The sequence below is a fragment of the Onychomys torridus genome, chromosome 17, assembly GCF_903995425.1.
Source record: "Onychomys torridus chromosome 17, mOncTor1.1, whole genome shotgun sequence".
Taxonomy (NCBI): Eukaryota; Metazoa; Chordata; class Mammalia; order Rodentia; family Cricetidae; genus Onychomys; species Onychomys torridus.
The window spans coordinates 16602456-16626043 of record NC_050459.1 but is presented as its reverse complement, the minus strand read 5'-3'; the positions used below and the strand labels follow the sequence as shown (position 1 = coordinate 16626043).

The following is a 23588-nucleotide window of genomic DNA, read 5'->3' as shown; positions in this document are numbered from 1 at the left end:
ATGCAGGGTGACCTGAGCAGGACCAGAGGCTGTTTCTTGACCCAGAACATCAGGAAGTCAGAGGTCAGAGCCCCCAGGCATGGGTCAGAATGAGGGCTGTGCACGATGGGAAATAGCCCTGGGGGAGCCAAGAGTACCGGTAGGTACTCTTCCCTGCTGCTGAAGGACAGTGTGGAGCTGGGGATGTAGATGGAAGTGAGGGAGTGCTGGAGGACAAGTGAGTGAGATGAACTAAGTAGGGTTGAGAACACAGGTAGCATTTCCCAGAGGGCAGCTGGAGGAGAGGACAGCTGGAGGGGAGGGCAGCTGGAGGAGAGGGCAGCTGGAGGAGAGGACAGCTGGAGGGGAGAGGGGAGGGCAACTGGAGGAGAGGGCAGCTGGAGGGGAGGGCAGCTGGAGGGGAGGAGGGGAGGGCAGCTGGAGGGGAGAGGGGAGGACAGCTGGAGGGGAGAGGGGAGGGCAACTGGAGGAGAGGGCAGCTGGAGGAGAGGCAGCTGGAGGGGAGGGCAGCTGGAGGGGAGAGGGGAGGACAGCTGGAGGAGAGGGGAGGGCAGCTGGAGGAGAGGGAGGGCAGCTGGAGGAGAGGGCAGCTGGAGGAGAGGGGAGGGCAGCTGGAGGAGAGGGCAGCTGGAGGAGAGGGAGGGCAGCTGGAGGAGAGGACAGCTGGAGGAGAGGGGAGGGCAGCTGGAGGGGAGGGCAGCTGGAGGAGAGGGCAGCTGGAGGAGAGGGAGGGCAGCTGGAGGAGAGGACAGCTGGAGGGGAGAGGGGAGGGCAGCTGGAGGAGAGGAAAGCTGGAGGGGAGGGCAGCTGGAGAAGAGGACAGCTGGAGGGGAGGGCAGCTGGAGGGGAGGACAGCTGGAGGGGAGGGCAGCTGGAGGAGAGGACAGCTGGAGGGGAGGGCAGCTGGAGGAGAGGACAGCTGGAGGGGAGGGCAGCTGGCGGGGAGGGCAGCTGGCGGGGAGGGCAGCTGGAGGAGAGGCAGCTGGAGGGGAGGGCAGCTGGAGGGGAGGGCAGCTGGAGGGGAGAGGGGAGGGTAGCTGGAGGGGAGGGCAGTTGGAGGGGAGGGCAGCTGGAGGAGAGGACAGCTGGAGGGGAGGGCAGCTGGAGGAGAGGACAGCTGGAGGAGAGGACAGCTGGAGGGGAGGGCAGCTGGAGGAGAGGACAGCTGGAGGGCAGCTGGAGGAGAGGCAGCTGGAGGGGAGGGCAGCTGGAGGGGAGAGGGGAGGGCAGCTGGAGGAGAGGAAAGCTGGAGGGGAGGGCAGCTGGAGAAGAGGACAGCTGGAGGGGAGGGCAGCTGGAGGGGAGGACAGCTGGAAGGGAGGGCAGCTGGAGGAGAGGACAGCTGGAGGGGAGGGCAGCTGGAGGAGAGGACAGCTGGAGGGGAGGGCAGCTGGCGGGGAGGGCAGCTGGAGGAGAGGCAGCTGGAGGGGAGGGCAGCTGGAGGGGAGGGCAGCTGGAGGGGAGAGGGGAGGGCAGCTGGAGGAGAGGAAAGCTGGAGGGGAGGGCAGCTGGAGAAGAGGACAGCTGGAGGGGAGGGCAGCTGGAGGGGAGGGCAGCTGGAGGGGAGGGCAGCTGGAGGGGAGGGGCAGCTGGAGGGTAGGGCAGCTGGAGAGGAGGGCAGCAGGAGGGTAGGGCAGCTGGAGAGGAGGGCAGCTGAGAGGCTGTGGAAGCCAAGTTGAGCAGCTTCTATCACAGTGAGCTAGAGAGAGGCTAGCAGTCCTCTACACACAAGGAAAGTAGGAGCCCAGCCTTTGTCAGGAGGTTGAGGAGACTTTCAGGAGACGGGGCATGCAGAGCGGGGACAGGGTAGCATGTACCAGAGGCCTAAGATGAGGAAGAACAGGGTACTGGTGTTCCTCCCTCCCTTCTCCATCCCTGCCTCCACCCCTCCCCTTTTGTTGCCCAGGCTAGTGTCAAACACTTGGGACTTAAGCGATCCCAACCTCAGTCTACTGAGTGGGGACTATAGCGGCAGGCGTATTTGCCGAGGGGACAGTTGTGTGAGTGGTGGCATTGTGAAACGCCTTGGTTCCCTGCCTGGTCTCTAAATTGGGCTAGAACATAGTGGCCACTGAGCCCTTTGCCTGGAACCTGCTGCTGCTCTTGTGTTCTGCGCTGGTCCCCTGAGCTACTTACAGTGCACTTGGTTCCTATACTGCATGGCCTCTGACCACTGCTCTCCTGGGATACTTCACCGACTCCCCTCTGTACCCAGCCACAGCCCCCACCCCAGCAGGTGCAGCTGTGAAATGCAGAGGCCACGTGCTTTGTTCTCTGTACCAAGGGCTGTTCTGTTTTCTCACAATGTTCTGTTTTCCACACCCTGGAAAGAATGTGGAGTGTGTGTGTGTTTAAACAAAGTCAATAAAGATAATAACAGAACAGTAAATCTTGTACTCCAAAGAACTATTGAATATGTTCACTATAAACTGTTTTGGGTAAGGCTTACTCTTTCAATGGTACAGTCACTTTATTGACAGCAAAAGAGAAATGACCATGGAACTACATATTAAAAGTAATTGAACTTGATTGAGCAAACATAGGAAGAAAAGAACTAATTTATATTAGGTAAAATTATGAGGATTATAGTCACTAAGCCCAAGAGATGCTTAGAGTATGGGATCTAGTGAATAAAAATGCAAACACTTGGCTGAATTTCAGATAAGTACTCAGTGATTTCTTTTGTATAAATATATTCACATTGAAGGTATTTGCAGTAAAGAAGTTTGGCAATGATCTATCTAAAAATGAAATTTAACTGGGCATCCTTTATGGGCAGTTTTCAGTTAGGTTTAATTGTCAGTGAGCTTATGAATGTACTACTTGCGTGCTGAAGAGCTGTTACACCCTAAGGTCAGTGGAGGTTATTTACCAGGTCACCGAAAATGAGCAACACGTACTGACAGACATGTGAGATTCATTCAGAAGAACGACTAGATTGATGAGACATTTGAGACTGTTAATTTTGAATATTGGGAATGGGGTTGGGAACCTCTTTGGAACCTAGGTCTTAGACCTTAGTGGTGTGTTTTTTTTTTTTTTTTTTTTTTTATATAGATTTATTATGTATACAGTGTTTGCCTGCATGTATCCCTGCAGACCAGAAGAGGGCGCCAGATCTCATTACAGATGGTTGTGAGCTTCCATGTGGTTGCTGGGAATTAAACTCAGGACCTTTGGAAGAGCAAGCAGTGCTCTTAACCGCTGAGCCACCTCTCCAGCCCTGGAACCTCTGTAACTGATTTGCATACTATAATACTTTGTGATCTTTAAGCTACTAAGTTTGTGGAAATGTATAGTTACAGTAGCAACAGGAAGCTAATTTAACGTCCTTTAGAATTGGAGAAGTACTTACCCTTCAGATTTGTATATCTTATTCTTTTTTTTTTTTTTTTAAGATTTTTTAATTTATTTATTATGTGTACAGAAGAGGGCACCAGATCTCATTACAGATGGTTGGGAGCCACCATGTGGTTGCTGGGAATTGAACTCAGGACCTCTGCAAGAACAGACGGTGCTCTTAACCTCTGAACCATCTCTCCAGCCCCTTGTATATCTTATTCTAAGTAAGTTGTACCTTAAGAAAAGAAAAAGAAAATGCTGTAGTAGTCCATGGGTAGACAGAAAAGATCAATAGACATTACGGAGCCAAGAGGCAGCTCTGTGTATATATTACCTCCCCATCTCATGCCACTGGAACTCTGAGGAGAAGATAGTAGTCTTTCTAGGCTATGGAAGAAGACTGATTTCTTTCCAGCTAGTTCTGGGTTTACTGAGAGATGCTACTTTGGTAAATAAAGTGAAGAATAATCAAAGAAGACACGTGATGTCAACGTCTATCCTCCATATCCCCACATGTGCCCCCCCCACATGCATGTGTAGACATGTGATATCAACCTGCATCCTCCTCATGTATTTATGCCCACATGTAACCCCCCTACACACATATGTAGTCATGTGATGTCAACCTCTGTCTTCCACATGCATGTATATCCACTTACATGTGCACCCTCCCCCCACCCACTTACAGATCACATGTATGCACAGAGAAACTTTCTGGGGCTTTTAGAGGAAAATTGCATGAATATGTTTGCCAAGTTGGGATAGAATCTATTAAAAGAAGTAAGCATTTGCGAAGGTTGATTTTCATTAACATATGAACTTTGTTTACCAAAAGGCATCATCAGAACGATGACAACACAAAGCACAGGCTTGGAGGACACATTGGCAATGCTTGTCACTGACAGAGATAGCTAAAAGATACAGGAGGGAGAGGCAGTGTTGGAAATACCGGTCCCCATGCCACGTCTCTAGGAGCTTTAATCTGAATATTGTGACGTTTGAAACTCCTGTTGTAACAAGCAAAATTGCTTTCTAGTTATTTCTCACATTTTATTATAGAAAACCTTCCCATCAGCCCTGTCAGAAACCTCAGCTCTGGTAAATCTGTGCCACACAGCATGGGTGGTCCACCAGTGTCTGCACAGAACATGGCTTCCAACACTGGAGGGGACCCCACACACCATGATCCCGGCCACTCATCAGATACCCCACCATCCCCGGCAACAGCAGCATCACAGAAGTGCTTTGTACACATTAAAGGCATGACCTGTGCGTCCTGTGTGTCCAACATAGAAAGGAGTCTTCAGAGACATGCCGGTAAGAGAGAGGCCTGCGGCCATGTTGAACTTGGAAGTACTTCGTATCAACTTCCCATGGACTGTATTTATCAGTAACCCAGACAGTCTGGCAGCAAGCCTATCACATGATAATGCAGATGTTTGTCTAATATCCCTGTGTGGTTGGCATTCTGTCCCTTAAGCATTTTGTCACAAAGAGTATCTCTGAGTACATTAGCCATGAAAGTCTAGTCAGAAGATCGTGGTATGTTCTATGGGAAGATTTCTTCTCAATTAGCTCTTCCCGGTATTATTCAGTCTCCCACCCACATCCCATCAGTTCTTCTCTAGAAAACACTAGCCCATGATTAAAATTTCCAGTTTTGGATACCCTGTGCTGTTGATGACCGAGGCTATAAATAGTGTGTCTGGTGGGTTTGCCAACCCCAGGATGTTGATAATATTGCTCCTTACCTGAAAGTGCAACAATAATCTTGCTCTTGTTTTTGTCTGGGAATACTTTGATTGAGACTCTACCACTGTACCACTGGAATGGAGTCAACCCTGTGCTGCATGAGACTTTCTGCTTTGACTCCTGGCCCTTTTAGTCTTAATTTAGGATGTCCTGTTTCCCAGCCTCCTGATCACTCTTTAAAATTACTGCAGCTCTGGGGTCATCATCCTAAATGGGGGTGTATTGCAGGAGGACCTTTATCAACAGTGGTCTGGTTGCAGATGAGTTAAAATATAATTTCGTAGACCTTATGTTTCTGTGCCTGACTTTAACTTCTTTCTTCTATCTTTTATGGTGTATTTTCTAAAACCTATCCCACCGTTCCTTTATTAGAACATGACTCTTTCTTCTCCTTAAACTAATTCAATAATATTAGCTGTATGGTTTTTAGGTTTTTCATGTTTCACTTTTGGAAATCCTTGAAAATTTGAAAAGAGTAATAAATAAAACCGTTTTTGAAAATCTTTATTTTTCCCCTTGTATGCCAGAAAGGGAAAGGAGAGTATGCCCTTCCCATGACATGGCTGTGACCCCTGCAGCTGTATCCCTTGCTTCGATGCACATGTAACAGTGGGCCTTCTAAAGGCTTGGCATGCCCAGGGGCTGTGTGGGCATTGGAATCTCAGACCCACCAAATCAGAGTCAGATTTAACAAGGTCCTCAGATGGCCATTAGTGTTTGAGACACATTGTTCTGGAACAGTAGCTCACTAACCTGAATGTAAGTTAGAATCACCTGAAAAACCTTTTTAAAATGACATTGGTACTTACTGGGAGATACTGAGTTGCCTGGTGTGTTAGTAGGCATCAAAGTTATTCACGGCTCCCCAAGTGATGCTCATGCCTAGCCAATTTTGAGAGCTAGCACTCTAGAGGATTTTCAGGGGGTTGCTTTTCTTGGTTAAACCGTGCTGACAACAGTGGCAGCCCAGTTGCCATGCCCAGCCTCAGCTGTGACCCGATGGTTCCAGGTATTCTCTCTGTGTTGGTTGCCTTGATGTCGGGAAAGGCAGAGGTCAAGTATAATCCAGAGGTCATCCAACCGCCCAGAATAGCTCAGCTCATCCAGAACCTGGGCTTTGAAGCAACAATCATGGAGGACAACACAGCCTCTGAAGGTGACATCGAATTGATTGTAAGTACTATGGCTCTCACCTAGGGAGTGCTGGCTGTGGAGGGGGAAGGGGTGAGTTTATGACAGATGTTGTCCTTATACTTGCCGGCTGCTGGGCTGTATGCTTTGTTTGATCTGTTTAGTTTGGGAAGGAGTGAGAGCAGGCTATTCTGCTGGGTATAACCAGGGTCAAGAGGGAGACATGGTGAGCATAAGAGTTTAGAGATGAGAAGGCATGAGTGGTGGGCTGTGGTAAGTATGGTAAACTGGGAGGCTCATTGGGACACAGTCCTTCAAGTCTAAAGCTCAACTACCAGCAGGTATTTCTAGACAGAAACCTAAGTCCTCGGAGTAGTGAGCTCCATTCAATGACATATCAAGGGCTGGAGTAGGTAGACCTTGGCCTAGGATGCTTAAGACCTCGGATTCCATCCCAGTTCCCCCAAAATGAAACAATACAAGGATGGAGAGGACTTGTAGGCATACCAGTGTCTACAAGATGAGTGACCAAGAGTCCTAAAACAGTAGGAGGTAAATTCCTAAGGGAGTGGTTGTTCCCACAGTGTTTTTCTGTGCATCTGCTATTATAGCTGTGCGTCAATAAGTTATTGAAAACCATAGCTAATTCTGGTCTTTGCTGTATCCTCTGTTCAAAGCATGTTTGTAGAAAATGCTTTCGTGTAAACAAAGGGAGATGTAAAGACCACCCCACCCTCCAAAATTGAGTAATATTGTTTTACTGAGGTAAGTGGGGCCCTTGCTTCCTTATGTAATTTGTTTCTGCCATTAATGGTAAGTAAATGTTTGAAGAAAAAATATGGAGGACGTGAGGTACATTGAGCTCCTGATAAGTGGTATTCCCTGAAGAGGCCTACCCTTCGTGCTGGTTCCTGGGGTTGTGTGCTAAAGGGCAGAGTTAATATTTACTGGTTACAGCAGGCATCACAAGATGGAGAGGAACCCTGATGCAATCCTGCAGGACTCATCACACATAGTAGATACCTTGGCCCCACTGAGACACTACACAGAAAACCTAAATCCAGAGACAACTGGGAGACGACTCAGGAATAATATTGCATTTTACTATGCATTCCTGAGGACCAGAGTTCAGGTTCCCCACACAAAGCCAGATGGGCCTGGAGGACTTCCTGTAATGCCAGTGTTAAGAAAATAGACTATCCCTGTGGCTAGAAAAGCTGAATTGGCAAGATCTGGGTTCAGAGACATACCTGCCTTGATAAAAATAGTAGAACGCACTCAAGGAAGACAGCTGATGTCAACCTATGTTTTCCACTCACACGTGTACACTGTGCATGCATACACACACAGTAAATAACTAAACATGGCCGGCAACAGGTACAGTGGCTAAGCGTGCTTGCTACCAAGCCTAATACCTGGGTTTGATCCCCAGAACCTACATCGTGAGAGTAGAGAGCCAACTCCCACAATTGTTCTCTGACCTCCACATGTAGGCCTTGGAAAGTGCGTTCCCACATTCATAAACACACAAGTCAATAAATACAGAGAAACCGGAAAAAGTGAAAACCCTTTTAAGCAATGTGCTTTGCTGTGGCCTTCTTTCCTTAAGCTAGCCCTCGTACCCTTTAAACAGGGTCTCACTATGCAGCCATGGCTGGTGGGGTTTTTTGTTTGTTTGCTTTTTAAAACAGGGTCTCACTATTTAGTTCTGGCTGGCCTGGAACTTGCTGTGTAGACTAGGCTAGATTCAAATGCACAGAGATCCGCCTGCTTCTGCCTCCCAAGTGCTGGGATTAAAGGTCTATGCCACCGTACCAGTTGTACATTCTGTGTGAACTTCTGTATCTGTTTATTTGTTTGCACAGGGTAGGCGTGTGCTCTGCCTCTGAATTATACCCCAACCTAGAACTTTGCACTTAATTTGTAGTCTAGGCCATCTGATATGTCTCACTTATGTCTGGCAGTGCCATGTCACACTTTAGATATGTTTTTCAGGGTCACAGGACACAAGGGGATGGCAGAGGTGCCATAGTTAAAATTCTTGCCCTGTCGCTGCTGGGACATTTGTTAGCCTGGTCTCCAGCAACTTGCCTCACTGTGCAGACCGCAGCTGCTCGGTGTAGACACTGGAGCCAGGTTTTCAGGGTTCAGGCCTCAGCACTACCCCTCACTGGTGTGAGACAATGCACAAGTTAGTAAGCCTGTCAGCACTTAGGTTAGAGGCCTCCCTCCTAGGCGTGATGAGAATGATAGAGTGCCTAAGGGCAGTACCTTAACATGTTGCAAGTGTGTAATAAATTATTATTGCAAAAATGAAGGAGAGCTTAGGTGTTCCAGTGAAATACCTTTGGATTTGTCAAGTGTCTGTTAGTGCAGGGCTGAGCACAGGTGAGCTGTTGCCTGATGGTCCTCCTTTCTTGTCCTGTTCTTGGGTGCCATGCGGAGCTGACTGTTGAACGTGTCAGTGACAGGTGAATTCCCTTCTTGCTCCCTAATTCTAAATGGATCTCTCGTGGCTCATGGGGCATGTGTTCTGGAATTCTGCTGCATACTTTTTTTTTTTTTTTTTTTTTTGGTTTTTCGAGACAGGGTTTCTCTGTGTAGTTTTGTGCCTTTCCTGGATCTCACTCTGTAGACCAGGCTGGCCTCAAACTCACAAAGGTCCACCTGCCTCTGCCTCCCGAGTGCTAGGATTAAAGGTGTGCAACACCACCACCACCCGGCTCATTTTTCTTTATTAAGAAATTTTCTACTCACTCCACATGCTATCCACAGACCCTGCCTCCTCCCTCCTCCCACCCCCAGCCTTCTTTCCCAAACACTCCGCATCCCCATATCCCTCAAATTGAGGTCTCCCATGGGGAGTCAGCAGAGCCCAGCACACTGAGCCTAGACAGGTCCAAGCCCCTTCCCACTGCACCAAGGCTGTGCAAGGTGCCAGTGCAAGGTGCCACACCACAGGCACCGGATTCCAGAAGCCTGCCCATAGACCAGGGCCTGATCCTGCTCCCCCTGCCTGGGTGCCCCCCCAAAGAGTTCAAGCAAACAACCATCTTCCACTGCTGCACACTTTGAAGTGCAGTTCCAATCACATCGTCCTGATGGTCATCACCTTTCCAGTCGCTTTGCACCAGCCGCCAGCGTAGCCACATTTTCAGCTGAGTGCACACCTTCATGCCGTGGGTCCAACCAATGCCTCAGGCTTTCCTCCTCCTCCTTGTGCACCCGGTGCCCTGCCAGACCTGACTGCTAATGGCTGCCTGAACATCTCCTGCTAGGGTGCCTTTTGATCTTTGCCTCTGTGGTTATCCTTACCATCACCTGTCCACACCCTCTCCATGTTTTAGGAGCCGCCCATATTCTAACCCCTCCACTAGTCATTGTTTAAATCCTGTTCTCTTGACGATGTGGCCCTGTCATTATCTCCATTGGAGCCAGCGGGGCACCAGAGCAGAGGGTTCAGATAAAGGTCCAGATGTCAGTGACACTTGAAGAGTTCCAAAGATTGTGCAAAGGTGCACTTGCGTATACTTGATATGCAATGATTGCTGCAGTGTTGCTGATGAGAAAACACGATCTAGAGTCGTTCCCAAAGCTCATTCTTAGAAAGCCAAACGCCAATCCTTGGTCTGCAGCCATTGGCTGAATGATTGCCACTGCCTATTGTGGAACTGGAGGAAAGTCACTGAAGCCACTGAGGCGCTGATAGGGATAGGATTTTGTACATGGATTTAGGAGTAGGATCCTGTCCTACTGTGGAGGAGGAAGTAACTCCCTGTCCCTCAGATCCCTGCGGTACATTGGAAAGGCTCCTCTCAGTCCTGGGATTTTTGCCCTCTTGTCTTGCAGATCATGGGGATGACCTGCGCTTCCTGTGTTCACAACATAGAGTCCAAGCTGACGAGGACAAATGGTATCACTTACGCCTCTGTGGCCCTGGCCACCAACAAAGCCCATGTGAAGTTTGATCCTGAAATCATTGGTCCACGGGATATCATCAAGATTATTGAGGTAGTTAATTCCTGTAAACCTTGTGACCACTTTTACAAATCGTTGAAGAAAGGCAGTTAAGCCGAATTAAAAAGTCATCTAAAAGCTAGTGACTTTTCCAACACGTGGTAAGGTCGCTTAATTAGTTGAAGAAGGTTAACAGGTGCCCGAGCAGAGTGTCTGTCAGTGAATGGGTAAGAAAGAGATGAGGCCCGGCTGGCAAGGGGGCCCAGCAGGTGAAAGTGCTCTCTGGGTAAACCTGACAACTCATTTGATCCCTGGGACCCATGGTCGGCAAGAACTGACTCCCCAAAACTGTTAATGCCCTGACTTACACATGTGCGCACATATTACACTCAAGATAGTTTTTTAAGAGGAAGAGATGAGAGGAAAGAGACATTTTTTTTTTTTCTTTCTGGAGCTGGGGACCGAACCCAGGGCCTTGCGCTTGCTAGGCAAGTGCTCTACCACTGAGCTAAATCCCCAACCCCGAGACATTATTTTTAGTTTTAAATATTCCCTGGAAATCGTCAGTCTCGACAACAAGCTACCTGGTGTGGAGAGCTAAGTTGCCCAGTCACCATTTACAAATATTTTTTCTGTCTGTGCCAGGTGTGTGCAGGCATTAGACAGATAATTCCATGCTCACCTCCCTGTGAGGCTTGTAGGGGAATGTGGTCATCTTTGCCTCAGGAAACAGAGGGTTCATGACTCTTCTCCTTCCCGCTCCCTCTGTCTGTCCACAGACCTCCCATTTCCTCCTTCATATCGATATTATACCAGACCTTGAGAGAATGACCATCCATGGTGATTGGGATGGTTAAGACAGTCCAAACTAAGTAAGATTGATCTGTAGCAGTCAGCAGTGAGGGTTAATTATTTAGTGAAACTGATTGCTTATGAAATGAAATGTTACGTCCGACTTAATGCCACGTTATCCTTAAGTTTTTCTTCCTTGGTCATGTGTATATAGAGAGATGTTTGTTGTGTGGCCCAACAGAGCTTTTGGATATGGAAATGCTGCTGATGTTTTTATACAAGTAGGCTAACAAACTTCACAGCCGGTTCAGTGAATGAAGATAGTTAAGCTCACTGATACCCAGTTCACACGAGGCAACATGGCGTTCTCAGCTCGATCCCATTCTACTGTATCCTAAATCTAAGAGACTAGTGTCCACACATCACTCATAGGGCGAGGGTTCTCAGTGGGAGTCTTCAAACATGTCTCACTTCCACTTGGACGTCTAATACCCTTAGCTGCCTCCATCCTGCTCAGTGATTGGTGCAGCCTCCTGAACCTCCGTCCTTAATAGAGAAATATTAGGTTGTTGCCTGGCTTCCAGGCTTATGACTCTGGAGCATCTTTTCCTGATACAACTAGGCTGGAATTAGTTAATGAGAGTATTTATCTTTTATTGCCTTGAATGCCCTTATACTATGACATTTCACTTTGGAGATGCTCGAAACAGCATTCTGGGCCCTCTCTATTATGCTGAGAAGACACCTTCTGGCAGCTTTCCTTGTGTGTATTCACAAGAAGCAGCAGAGACGTAATGCTCAGATGAAGGGGGTGGCAGCTGGGCTTGAAGAAAGCATAGGGTGGAGGTACAGTCTGTGAGGACACAGAGAAAGCCACTCTTCAAGTAGAGAGCCCCCCCCCCCCAACACAGTAGGAAGTTGCTTGGCCTGAAGCCTAGAGACCCACACTGTCCCCAGTCCTTTAGCATCCTTGTTCCCTGTGGCCCTCACTTTCCTCATGCATGGGTGAAGTACCAGACCACAAGGCATCTGAAATTCCAGCTCGAGAATCTTTTGAAGTCAACCCTGGTCTGCTTTGGGACCCATTGAAGTTAGTGTGCCAGTACCAACTGCCTTTGCTCACAGTAACAAGAGGAATGGCCATTCAGTGCCACATCTGCAGGGTGGTCCAGTCTCTCAGCACAGAAGTACTGAACCTCTGAACAGGCTTTGGCACAAGATTTGGGACGAAGAAGTCCTGGAGAGGGAAACCTTAGGTCACCAGACAAGACTTTAATTTCCAGTGCTGGAAACACTTTCCACCTGTGCACATTTTAACCAGTAACTTTCCCCTTGTTCCCTACCCGTCTCGTTTAATCACAAGGAAATCGGCTTCCATGCTTCCCTGGCCCAGAAAAATCCCAGTGCTCATCACTTGGACCACAAGATGGAAATAAAACAGTAGGTAGAAACCAGAAGGTGAACGGTAGCCTTGTCTAAGTCTCCATCCTCTTCTCACTGACTCTGGCTCGTGAAGATGCCACCATGCTCGACTATGGCCCAGTCACCACAGCTTCCTGGTTTGCCTTCCACCTGGGATGTCATTAGCTGGGACCATACTGTCTGCGGAAGTTTCTGGCTGTTGGCAGCATCTGTGTCTGTACTGCCCAGCTTGATAGTGTACCCAAACTCTAGTCACCTGTAGTTGGTGGCTGACATGCTGGATGTGCTTTAGCTGGGATCAAGGGAGAGGAAGGTTGGCCTTTTCTTTTACAGTCTACTTAGGCTTGATTTGCGTAAGTTCTAGCGGTAGACTCTGAAGCCAGTCCTCAGAGCTGAGTGGAAAGGAAACAGCCAGTGCAGAGAAGGACACCTGGCTCAGTGATAGAGCATATGCTTAGCATGCACAAGGCCCCAGAATCTCCCATCACAAAACAGGAGTGTGTGGGGGGGTTGATCCAGGATGCAGATATAGGTTAATTCATAGTTTCAGATGGTCACTTAATCTTTCATCACACTTGCAGGCTGCTGTTGTATGTAGCACAGTGCCTTAGAGTGGCTCCTTGCCTTGCTGGGAAAGAATGAGTGAACTATGACATCAGTGGCTTAGGCAGATTCTGGAAGGTCTAGGAAGCAGGAGACCCAGTGTTTGCAACTCAGAGAAGTGTGTTAAGTGAAGGAATCAGCAAGGAGTGAGGGTCCTTCTGGGGTTTTTGGAGTACCTGTAGCTTGGTCCAGTTGGCGTGCCCAGGGTGCAGGGGACTGTCAGGTGGGAGTTTGGGAAGCAAGTGGGTCTGCCTCTTGGATGGCCTCAGGCAGCAGCCTGAGCACACAGGATTGCAGGATCTACATTTGGATACAGAATTTAAAAGTCCCTACAGTAAAGGTTCCATACTGCCTTTTTAGAGTATCATGCATGTTGTAGTTCCCATGAAGCCCCAGAAGGCATCTGCAGCCCTTGGTTCTAAGCTGTTGTGTTTATTGACAGCCTCTAATCTTATACTCTTATTGTAAATAGTTGTTTAAAAGTGAATGTGTAGCTGGGTGGTGGTGGTGCACGCCTTTAATCCCAGCACTCGGGAGGCAGAGGCAGGTGGATCTCTGTGAGTTTGAGGCCAGCCTGGTCGCCAAAGCTAGTTGCAGGAAAGGCACAAAGCTACACAGAGAAACCCTGTCTCGAAAAGCCAAGAAAAAAAAAAAAAAGAAAAAAAGAATGTGTAAATAAGCTTATACTAATAAAATAGTATTTCCATCTATTTCTTGCTTTGAGGGGAATCTGCGTAAGATGACAAAGAGAACTCTGGAACTCTAGGCTGCTGTAGGCTAGGAGTGGTATCTAGCTCCTTGGAGCTAGTTCTCATTTTCCAGGCCTCAGCTTATGCAAAGGCAGAGCTAAGCCCAAACATCTTTGTAGCAATGCCCGGACCTTTCGATTGATGGTAGTGTCAGGGGTGAGCCTCACTTCTGTTTCAGTCCATTTTAGTCCATTTTTAATCTAACCTGGTACCAGTGCCAAGTGGTTCTGATGTGTCTGTGTTGCCCATTTTGCCTTGCAGGTGGAAAAAGTCTTTCCTGTGTAGCCTGGTGTTTGGCATCCCTGTCATGGGCTTGATGGTCTACATGTTAATCCCCAGCAATATGCCCCATGAGACGATGGTCCTGGACCACAACCTCATTCCAGGACTGTCCGTTCTAAATCTCATCTTCTTCATCTTGTGTACCTTTGTCCAAGTAAGTAAAGCCGGGCAAACCATCTCTGCTCTTCAAGTGTGTCAGCCAGTAGTGTTCTGACCAGAAAGTGTGCTCCATTGGAGGCTGAGGCAGAGCGTGTGCCCTCCATGTCAAATAATCACCAAGAACAGTGTGATTTTCAGATCCATATGTGAACCTAACTACTCATCATCCCGAGGGCTCCTGGACCGCCCCCTCTTTGTCTAACCCTTGCCTCCCTCCCTGTCTTTCAGTTCCTTGGTGGATGGTACTTCTATGTTCAAGCCTACAAATCTTTGAAACACAAGGCAGCCAACATGGACGTGCTCATCGTGCTGGCCACAACCATTGCCTACGCCTACTCCCTGGTCATCCTGGTGGTTGCAGTGGCTGAGAAGGCTGAGAAGAGCCCTGTGACCTTCTTCGATACGCCCCCCATGCTCTTCGTGTTCATTGCCCTTGGGCGCTGGCTGGAGCACGTGGCAAAGGTAGCTACAGCTAGCTACAGGTTAAGAAAAGAACTCTTCCCTCGGGTAATCTGAGACTCAGTGCATGGGCAGCATGTGTTGAGAACTGCTAATTACACACGCTATAGAGAATGACAGGGGAATCTGAGCCCCCATATAATTAGGGGCTGTAGTCACTAATCTCCCAGTTGGTTGTTCCTTCTGAAATCCTAGCTAATCTGGCTAATTGGTAAAACCTTTGTTCGGGTAATTGTGCAGTGGCACAAACTCTGAACTTTATGCCAGAGGTCACATGCTCTCTTAGTGCCGAATGGATTGTAGTTAAGGTAGAAATACACACCTCCACCTCAGGCTTGGGTGATGTGCAGAACTCTGCGCCGAACCCAGCGTTAGAATGGAGCCTGTAAAGGAGGGGTAAAGAAATTATATTGAGGGTGAAAGAAAACAGCCATTGGGCAGACTGGGATAGAATTCCAGGATCTGCTTCGGCAGCAATGGCCCGGGTTTTCCTTGTGGCGCTGGCATTCGTGGCTGCCTTAGTGGTTAGTGGTGTGGCTGTGGTTTTGCACCAGCCTACCTTTGACACCATGCTTGTGAATGTCAGCCCGGGTTTGGACAGTCAGCTCTCATTTTATATTTCTGCTTACTTCCTAGAGCAAAACTTCAGAAGCCCTTGCAAAACTCATGTCACTCCAAGCCACGGAAGCCACAGTTGTGACCCTTGGAGAGGACAACTTAATCCTCAGGTGGGTTGTGTCCCTCAGCTGAGCTTGACCTTTCTGTGTAGTTGACAGCAAGTGTCCATCCTGTAGTGAATGATGTTGTTCAGGGCGCCATAGTCATTAATTACCCCAAGGCACTATCCTATGCCTGCGTTGGCTGCTGTGTACTGGAAGCCTTCAGCAGCTCCCTGCTTTTTTAGGGTAAAGTCCAGCCCTTAGCATGGCAGTGGAACTCTGGTTTCAGCTGTACACACCCCTCTCAAGCTCACCCCCTTTCCATTGTTCGGTGTGGAACAAGTATAGCTACCCCCCAGCATCCATGAAATTTGGTTCTAGGATCCTCAGATACCAAGTCATCCCATGCTCAAGTGCCTCCTCTGGAATAGTATTTGCATGGAATTTTAAATCCCTCTGCGTACTTTAAATCATCTATAGAATATCTATGATGCATTTACAATGCAAATACAATGTAAATACAATGTAAATAGGTTTTGCACTGTATTGTTTAGAGACCAAGGATGTAAAAATATGTGTCTGTTGAGTACAGACAGGTCTCACTCCCCTGCCCGTGTGTGTGTGTGTGTGTGTGTGTGTGTGTGTGTGTGTGTGTGTGTGTTAGTTAGTTTTACTGAGGATGGGACCCAGGGTCTTTTATACCAAGCTACATCCCAATCCTTTTCCTGAATATTTTTGATGCAAGATTGTTTGCTAATTTAGAACTCTCAGATACATAGGGCTAACTATAAAAGATCCAGTAGTCAGTCTAGGAGGATGCTATCTGGGTTTCTTCTGTTACAGAGAGGAGCAAGTGCCCATGGAGCTGGTGCAGCGAGGTGATATCATCAAGGTTGTCCCTGGGGGCAAGTTCCCAGTGGATGGGAAAGTCTTGGAAGGCAATACCATGGCAGATGAGTCCCTCATCACAGGTTAGGTGGCTTGTTTCATGTTCCCTTTGGTGGGTGTCATGGTAGTCACTGGTCCATGTGATGTTGAGTGGGCTGAGTGAGTGACTGACATTTATCTCTTCTCCTCTAGGAGAGGCCATGCCTGTCACTAAGAAACCTGGGAGCATAGTGATTGCTGGCTCTATAAATGCTCATGGCTCTGTGCTCATTAAAGCTACCCATGTGGGCAATGACACTACCTTGGCTCAGATTGTGAAATTAGTGGAAGAAGCCCAGATGTCAAAGGTAATGATGGAACTTAAAACTCGTGATGAAATCCCTCCTTTGAGAAATGTTCTCAAGGGGATTTAGCTCAGTGCGTAGACCATCAACCTAGCATACCAGAGGCCTTGGATCCTGTCTCCAGCACTGACTAAAATGGAGTGGTGGAGCCACATAGTCCTTTTATCCCTAGCTAGTCCAGAAGTGGAAGCTGGAAGGTCAGGACTTCAAGTTCATCCTTGGCCTCAGCCAGCTCCAGGCTACCTTGGCTACACTATACTCTGCCTCAAAACGAAACAACAAAACAAACCAGAAGGTGGGAAATGATCTCAAAGGTTCACAGCACCACCCACCGATTATCGAGTAGAGATTGATTCCTAAACGTAGTAATGGAGGGAGCTTGGACCCAACCCTTACTCCTGTCTGTCTTTGTGGGTTTTAACTTCTGTGGTCTTAATGCTTTATTTTCATAGGCACCCATTCAGCAGCTGGCTGACCGGTTTAGTGGATATTTTGTCCCATTTATCATCATCATTTCAACCTTAACGTTGGTGGTGTGGATTGTCATCGGTTTTGTCGATTTTGGTGTTGTTCAGAAATACTTCCCCGTAAGTTGGATGCCTTGGACAGGATGGCTGTCATGCTTTAAGTAACTTATTACCATTAACCCTATTCTTTTGTGTCTTCGATTCATTGGGCTTTGTTATCCATTCTGTTTTATTTGCTTCTTTGACTTATTGGTAGCAAAATCTAAGTCCTAGTGGGAGAATCAGCCTACTTCTGAAGGTCTTTATTGAGGATGCTCACTGAAGGTCAGGAATAGAGCTCAGTGGCAGAGTACTCACCTAGTATGTGCAAGGCCCTGAGTCCCATCATTGGCACTGATACCCAAGTACACAAATGCCCTTTGCTGTCTAATCAGAGATAATGTTCATGGCGTCATTTGGCTCCCAGTCAGAATGCTTCAGGGATTTGTTGTCTGTTACTGAGTTTATAAGACATATGTTGTAGAAAATAGACCACAATTTTGATGGCACAATACTATGCTAGAGTTTAGGGGACAATGTATTTTTTGATACCTATATCTACTAATAGCAGCTTCAATATCCTGCCTTCCTAAGCAATAATGCTTCTTTGTGTTACTGAAAGGGTATATGTCATTATAGACAAAGCTTTTTGATGCTTAAACATTTATTTAACAGCAGAGTAAGGAGGGGATATCCATTTTCTAATTTTAAGAAGTAGGTGAAGAACTCTATCTTCAAAAACCAATGGAAAATACAGTGTATCCTCAAAAAACTGTATGTGCTTAAGAAACGAGAATTAATTCTCAAGGACACTTCGCTAAAGACATTGTGGTTTTTATGAATGGGGTGCTACGTGCGCCTGACACTTGGAGGCCCACAATTAAGAGGCCAGTTGTGCCAGGAATGAACAACAAATGAGCCACCAATGTCACCAGCTGCCCCATGAGTGGAGCATCATCTCACCTTATCTCATGCCAGTGCTTATTTTAGCTTAGAGTCATGGATTAAAGAACTAGAGACAGAGCCTGTTTCCTCTTTTAAAGTAGTTTCTGCCTGCAGATAAAGGTTTATCAGACATGGTGCATGCCATTTACTAAGATGTAGCTTTTTCCCTCAGTGCTTGTATTTTAAGTTGAAAAAGTCTAAGCTGAGTACTTTGTGGCATCTAAGAAGCCCCTTGGTGCTGTCAAGAGTGACCTGTGAATGTGTTACTAGAATTGCCAGCGGCAGCGCCCAGCCTGACTGTCAGGGGAGTTGGGAGTGTGTGGCTCTCTGCTGGTCCATGCTTTGCCTTCTTACTTTGATTCTCGTATTGATTTGCAAAATCAGGATGTGTGCTAACAACTGGGGTACTGCGTGTTTCTTTCAGATGCTGTCATGACTGTGGCAGGAATGTCATTTGTAGGGAGGGTTCGTTCATGTTAGTTTCCAGAAGTTTATCAGTGCCAGTAAAATGCCAAGTGTCATTTTAGTAAGAATGACTGTAAAAAAAAAAAATCACATTAAGTAGTTTTCCCTTTTACGTGAATACAGTGGTTTCTATGAACATTAAATGACTCTTACAGTATACCTTATTTTAGAATTGTGTCTTTTAAAGTGAAAGGATAAAGGATGTAAAGAAGTTGTGATTTATTTTCTCAATTCAGAAAACACACTTTTTATTGCAATTAGTGAATGTAGCGGCTCTCAGAATAACGGCCTCCAGCCATAGCCATTATGAAAATGCAGCAAGATGAGTGAAGATCCCAGACAGCAAGATCTCACTATGTGCCACCACCCTGTAAAACAGGCCTCTATTTTGTTTTCTTTAATGAAGCATGCACAGAAGAGCAAACCTGTTAGAAGTGCCCACTGATGCCCTTTGCAGCTTTTTCTGTGGTTAACACATGGCCGAGAATTTAATAGCGAGACTAAAACCATAGCACGTTTCCTTATGCTGCCCTTGAAATTTTACCATGTCGCTGGTATCTTTCCTCATCAGCACATGTAGCATGTGCATCATCTTCTGGAAAATTGCCCAGTACTCGACAGTGGTAAATATCCTTGTAACATCTGAATGTAGGTTCTTTGGAGAGCTATTGAAGCTTTCATAATGTTGAAGCCAAAAATGAGGATGCAGTGGTTGTCATTTCTAATCTGCTGTGCCTGGGCCGTTCCATGCAGACATCTCATTACGTGCATATCGCCTCCCTTATGAGCACAACACCCTTTGTGAGATACTTTAATCACCATTTTCTACCCGGGGAAACTGAGGCAGAGAGGGGTGAGGCTAGCAGCAGAGCTATGACCCATGTGGTCTAACTTGTGAGTTTGTGCCCTGTCAGGGTCTTACATGACTCTGCTCCTGACCCACCTTGCCTCCTTGAGGGAAGCTATAGGAAGAAGTTGAGGAAGTATGAAGTAGGTCAGCTCTGATACTGAGGCCGCACAGAATCCGGTCACGTTCCCTAAACTCCGCTCGCTGCGTTCTCGGTTCCCACTGCCCCCCACTGTGACAGTCTGAGTGTGGGATTCCTCCCTGAACGCCCCTCCAACTGATGTTTCTCTCCTCCGCAGAACCCCAACAAGCATATCTCGCGGACAGAGGTGATCATCCGATTTGCCTTCCAGACGTCCATCACTGTGCTCTGCATCGCCTGCCCCTGCTCCTTGGGGCTGGCCACACCCACAGCAGTTATGGTGGGCACTGGGGTGGCTGCCCAGAATGGTGTCCTCATCAAGGGAGGCAAGCCCCTGGAGATGGCTCACAAGGTGAGCCCCTATCGGGTTCTGGATGTCCCCTGTGGGAACATGGACTAACACCTTTTACAAGTCCTCATGAAACTAATATCTGTACTGTTGCTTAGAGGAAAGCCTGAGGATGCGTGTTGCCGACTGGAGTCGGAAGCCACGACTGCCTGGGAGTAATGCAAAACCAGCAGCAGTTAATGGTTGAGCAATTCACTGCTTCGTGGCTAGCCGCTGACTATCTCATAGGGTAGATGTGATTCCTATGGTCTTGACTCTGGCAGAAGGAGGAGGTTAGGTAACCTGCTCAGAAGCCTGCGGCTGTTAGCAAAGTTGCCAGCTCACACAGTTGGGATTAGCCGAGACCTGTGACTTGGGCGGAAGAACGATAATTAGACTCTTCGTTCAGGTCGCTGTGGTGATGCGGACCTATAGTCTCAGCTCTCTGGAGACGCAGGCAGAGAGGTCACGAGTTCAGGTTTTACCTGAGCTGCTTAGTAAGACTGTATCTAAGAAAAGCAAAAGTCTTGCCTTTTGTCCAGCACACCAGTCAACGCTCCTGTTCATTTTTGGCGCCATTTGCCACACGCGTGCCGCAGGTGGGCCCTGCACCGGGTTCGCCCACTCGTCCTGGCTCCTAGCTTCCAAGGAACTTACAGCACAGTGGGAAGGACAGGTGTCCCGAAGACAGGGTTAGGACTCCAACTCCATGAGGACACACTGTACTGGGGCCTGGCCTCTTCAGAAGTTCGTACGGAGTGCTGGTGGTGGTCTGGGACGCTGAGTAAGAGCTAGCCAGGTCAAGTGGTAGTGGGGGATTGCAGAAGTGAAATAGCCGGTAGGTGAAGAGGACCTGAGGGGACCGTGCAGCTGTGTTGATCATAAGCCCCATGACATCTGCTGCATTTTTCTTCACCGTGCTGACCCAAGCACTCAGCCTGAAAGCACTCTTGTTGAATAAACTAAATAAACAATTAGAAGAAAATCTGAGACAGAGGAAGTGCTGGGGGGGGGGGGCAGTTACGAAAGTTTTGAAGGATCACATGGTGTAGAGTAGGTTGCTCCTTTGAGCCACTAGGTTGCATGCTGGGAAAGTCAGACTGGCCGTACAGTAAGGGTGGATTGGGGCAAGCAGGGATCTCTGGAGGGAGAAGATCAGTTAACAGTGTTGGAGGCAGGGGCCACCACGGAGTTTGGGAATCCAAACAGTGTATCTGCTGGTCTGAACAGAGAAACCTGCTGCCCTCCATTTGGTCAAAGGTAAGGTACAGTGAAGCTGTGTAGACTGGCAGATGGGTAATGGTTTCTTGGTAGTAGCAATTGTTGCCTGCAGAGTTAGGAAGGTAACAGTAGTTTCCTGCCCAAGGCAGGTTGGGAGAAGCTCTGCCTTCAGCCATGGGGACTGAGAAAGCTGCCTCCATGTTAAGTCCTGACGTGAAGTTGTTCTTGCAGATCAAGACTGTGATGTTTGACAAAACTGGCACCATTACTTATGGAGTCCCCAGAGTCATGCGGTTCCTGTTGCTTGTGGACCTGGTCACACTGTCCCTCAGGAAGGTTCTGGCAGTGGTGGGCACCGCAGAGGCCAGCAGTGAGCACCCCTTGGGCGTGGCAGTCACGAAATACTGCAAAGAGGTACGCAGACCTTGGCCCTGGCATTGCAATGACCCTCTCACCACCAGCCTTGTCTTCCCTACTCTGCCGAATACTTGCCTGCTCAGCTGCCTTGGAGGAGGTCTTCACTTGTAGACAGGGCTTGTGGTGGCCCTAACATGTTTATTTGTGGAAAACATGGATAATACCAGTCTCAGGACAGAATGAGTGAGATGTGACCCCTCTGCCTTCTGAGAACCCAAGTCTGAGGCATGGGGAAGACGGGTACTCCAGTAACTTCTTTATACAACAAGGGTGAGGGGACACAAGCATTCAGTGGGGTTACCGGCGCAGAGCTAGCACAGGTGAGCTGAAAAGCCTGAATTTGGGGGTTTAGAGAAGTACCATACCCCTCCATCTTCCCTAAAACAGGTTTTGTGTCACATTGGACATGGAGGAAGTGGAGTGCTTTGGGGGACTATGCTGACAGCGTCTAAATTGCTTGAGCAAAAATTTATCATTGATATATGGGGTGATGTGGGTACCTCAGAAAAACAGCGACAAGGGGGATGTTTGAGACATTTCATTCTGTGCTTGTCCCTCATAGGGGGTCAGCACACTGCTGTTTGACATCTTCCCGTATGGGTCAGGAGGAAGACCTATGCTTGCTGGCTGTTCTGATGATGTCCACCACTTCTGATCCCTTCCCCGGGCATCACACGTGGGGAATGATCTGTCTGGCAGCTGCAAAGTAGCTTTGCCGCTCACTCACCACTTACTTAGCCATTGCTCTGGTGTAATCACTTTTGACATGGAAACATCTGTGTGGTCTGAGGTGCATTGACTTTTCTCTTGGATCTGCAGCCTGCTGGGCCATTAGGTATCCGCCTAGGGAGGATTTAGCTGTTTAGCCCGGTTCAGGTTGAGAACTAACAGTGAGTCTGAAGAGGGAACACTGGCTGTGTCGTCGTCCTCACCCTCGTCGTCCTCATCCTCACAGTGCATTTCCTTATCTTTGCCTCTACTTCCTCCTCCTTCCCTCTTTCTTCTCACTGCCCTCACCCCGGTCTCTGTCCCTCTCTCCTGCTTCCACAGGAACTTGGAACAGAGACCCTTGGATACTGCACGGACTTCCAGGCAGTGCCGGGCTGTGGAATTGGCTGTAAAGTTAGCAATGTGGAAAGCATCCTGGCTCACAGTGATCCCACCGGTCACCCGAATGGGGTTGGCAGCTCTCCCACAGGAAAAGGTATTCCTCACTTTCATCCCTCCCGGATCTGTTGGTGGCTGGAGCCATCTTGGGTGAAAGCAGAGGCGAGCCAGACCACAGCAGACCCACCTGTGGGATTTTCCCCTCCTATAGAGACGGGAAGCTCATCGCTGGCTACTCCATGCCCTGCCTACCCCAGGAACGCCTGCTTTTCCTCTTGCATGCTTTGATACGTCTAAGGGTTTTTGTTTGTTTGTTTGTCCATGCATTTTGTTTTGCTTTTTCTTGTGCATTGGGTTTTGCTGGGTTAGTTTCCAGCTTGTGGACTCGAGTGACCCTCCCACCTCAGCCTTCCAGGTAGCTGTAAGAATAGGTGAATACTACCATCCCTGGCCAGACGCCTCCAGATTCTGATGCTTATGGAAAGCCAAAGTGGCATAGGACTTGGAGTCATAGTTCCTCCTTCCCTGGAGTGTTGTATTTCTTACTCGGTACTGATTTTCCTTCCCGTAGCTACTGGGTGGCAGGTGGCGTTGCATCTGTTCTTCCTGTTGCTTTCCCATCCGGGTGATCTCCAGTGTATGTGGAGTGTTTTCAGAGCTGACAGAAAGCCAGGGAATTGGGAAATGGTCTGCTTACACCAAGCAGAGAGACACTGCTCAGTGGCAGATGCCGTTCTCATTTTTACTTTTTTTTTTTTTTTTAAAGACACTGTAGCCCAGGTTGGTCTTGAACTTCTGGGATTCTCCTGCCTCAACTTCTGAGTGCTGGGATTGCCGGCATGCGGCACTGCCTGCACCCTACCTTGTCTGCCTGCCTGTCTGCCTTCCTTCTTTGTTCCTGTGTGTATATGGTATATGCACAAGTGTGCACATATATGTGTGTGTGTGGCGGGGAAGAGCATGCTTATGTGTGTGCATACAGAGGCCAGGGGAGGATGTTAGGTGTCCTGCTCTATCACCGTCCATTTTTATCCCTTGAAGGATCTCTTGCTGAACCTGGAGCTCACTACT

General features: G+C 48.2%; 1 protein-coding gene across 3 annotated transcripts in view; it reads left to right on the top strand.

Moving 5' to 3' along the window:
- Window positions 1-23588, top strand: part of Atp7b (ATPase copper transporting beta) — a 79513-nt gene that overhangs the window by 47078 nt on the left and 8847 nt on the right. For 2 of the 3 annotated variants that reach the window (XM_036166835.1, XM_036166833.1), the window contains 13 exons: window positions 4402-4659; window positions 6104-6267; window positions 10075-10236; window positions 12338-12414; window positions 14010-14184; window positions 14418-14651; window positions 15285-15376; window positions 16151-16278; window positions 16388-16542; window positions 16992-17126; window positions 19602-19796; window positions 21225-21407; window positions 22461-22614. In XM_036166835.1, coding sequence (XP_036022728.1) covers window positions 4402-4659; window positions 6104-6267; window positions 10075-10236; window positions 12338-12414; window positions 14010-14184; window positions 14418-14651; window positions 15285-15376; window positions 16151-16278; window positions 16388-16542; window positions 16992-17126; window positions 19602-19796; window positions 21225-21407; window positions 22461-22614 — 2112 coding nt within the window. The remainder of the gene's footprint in view (window positions 1-4401; window positions 4660-6103; window positions 6268-10074; window positions 10237-12337; window positions 12415-14009; window positions 14185-14417; window positions 14652-15284; window positions 15377-16150; window positions 16279-16387; window positions 16543-16991; window positions 17127-19601; window positions 19797-21224; window positions 21408-22460; window positions 22615-23588) is intronic. The other variant, XM_036166836.1, reaches the window with a different exon arrangement.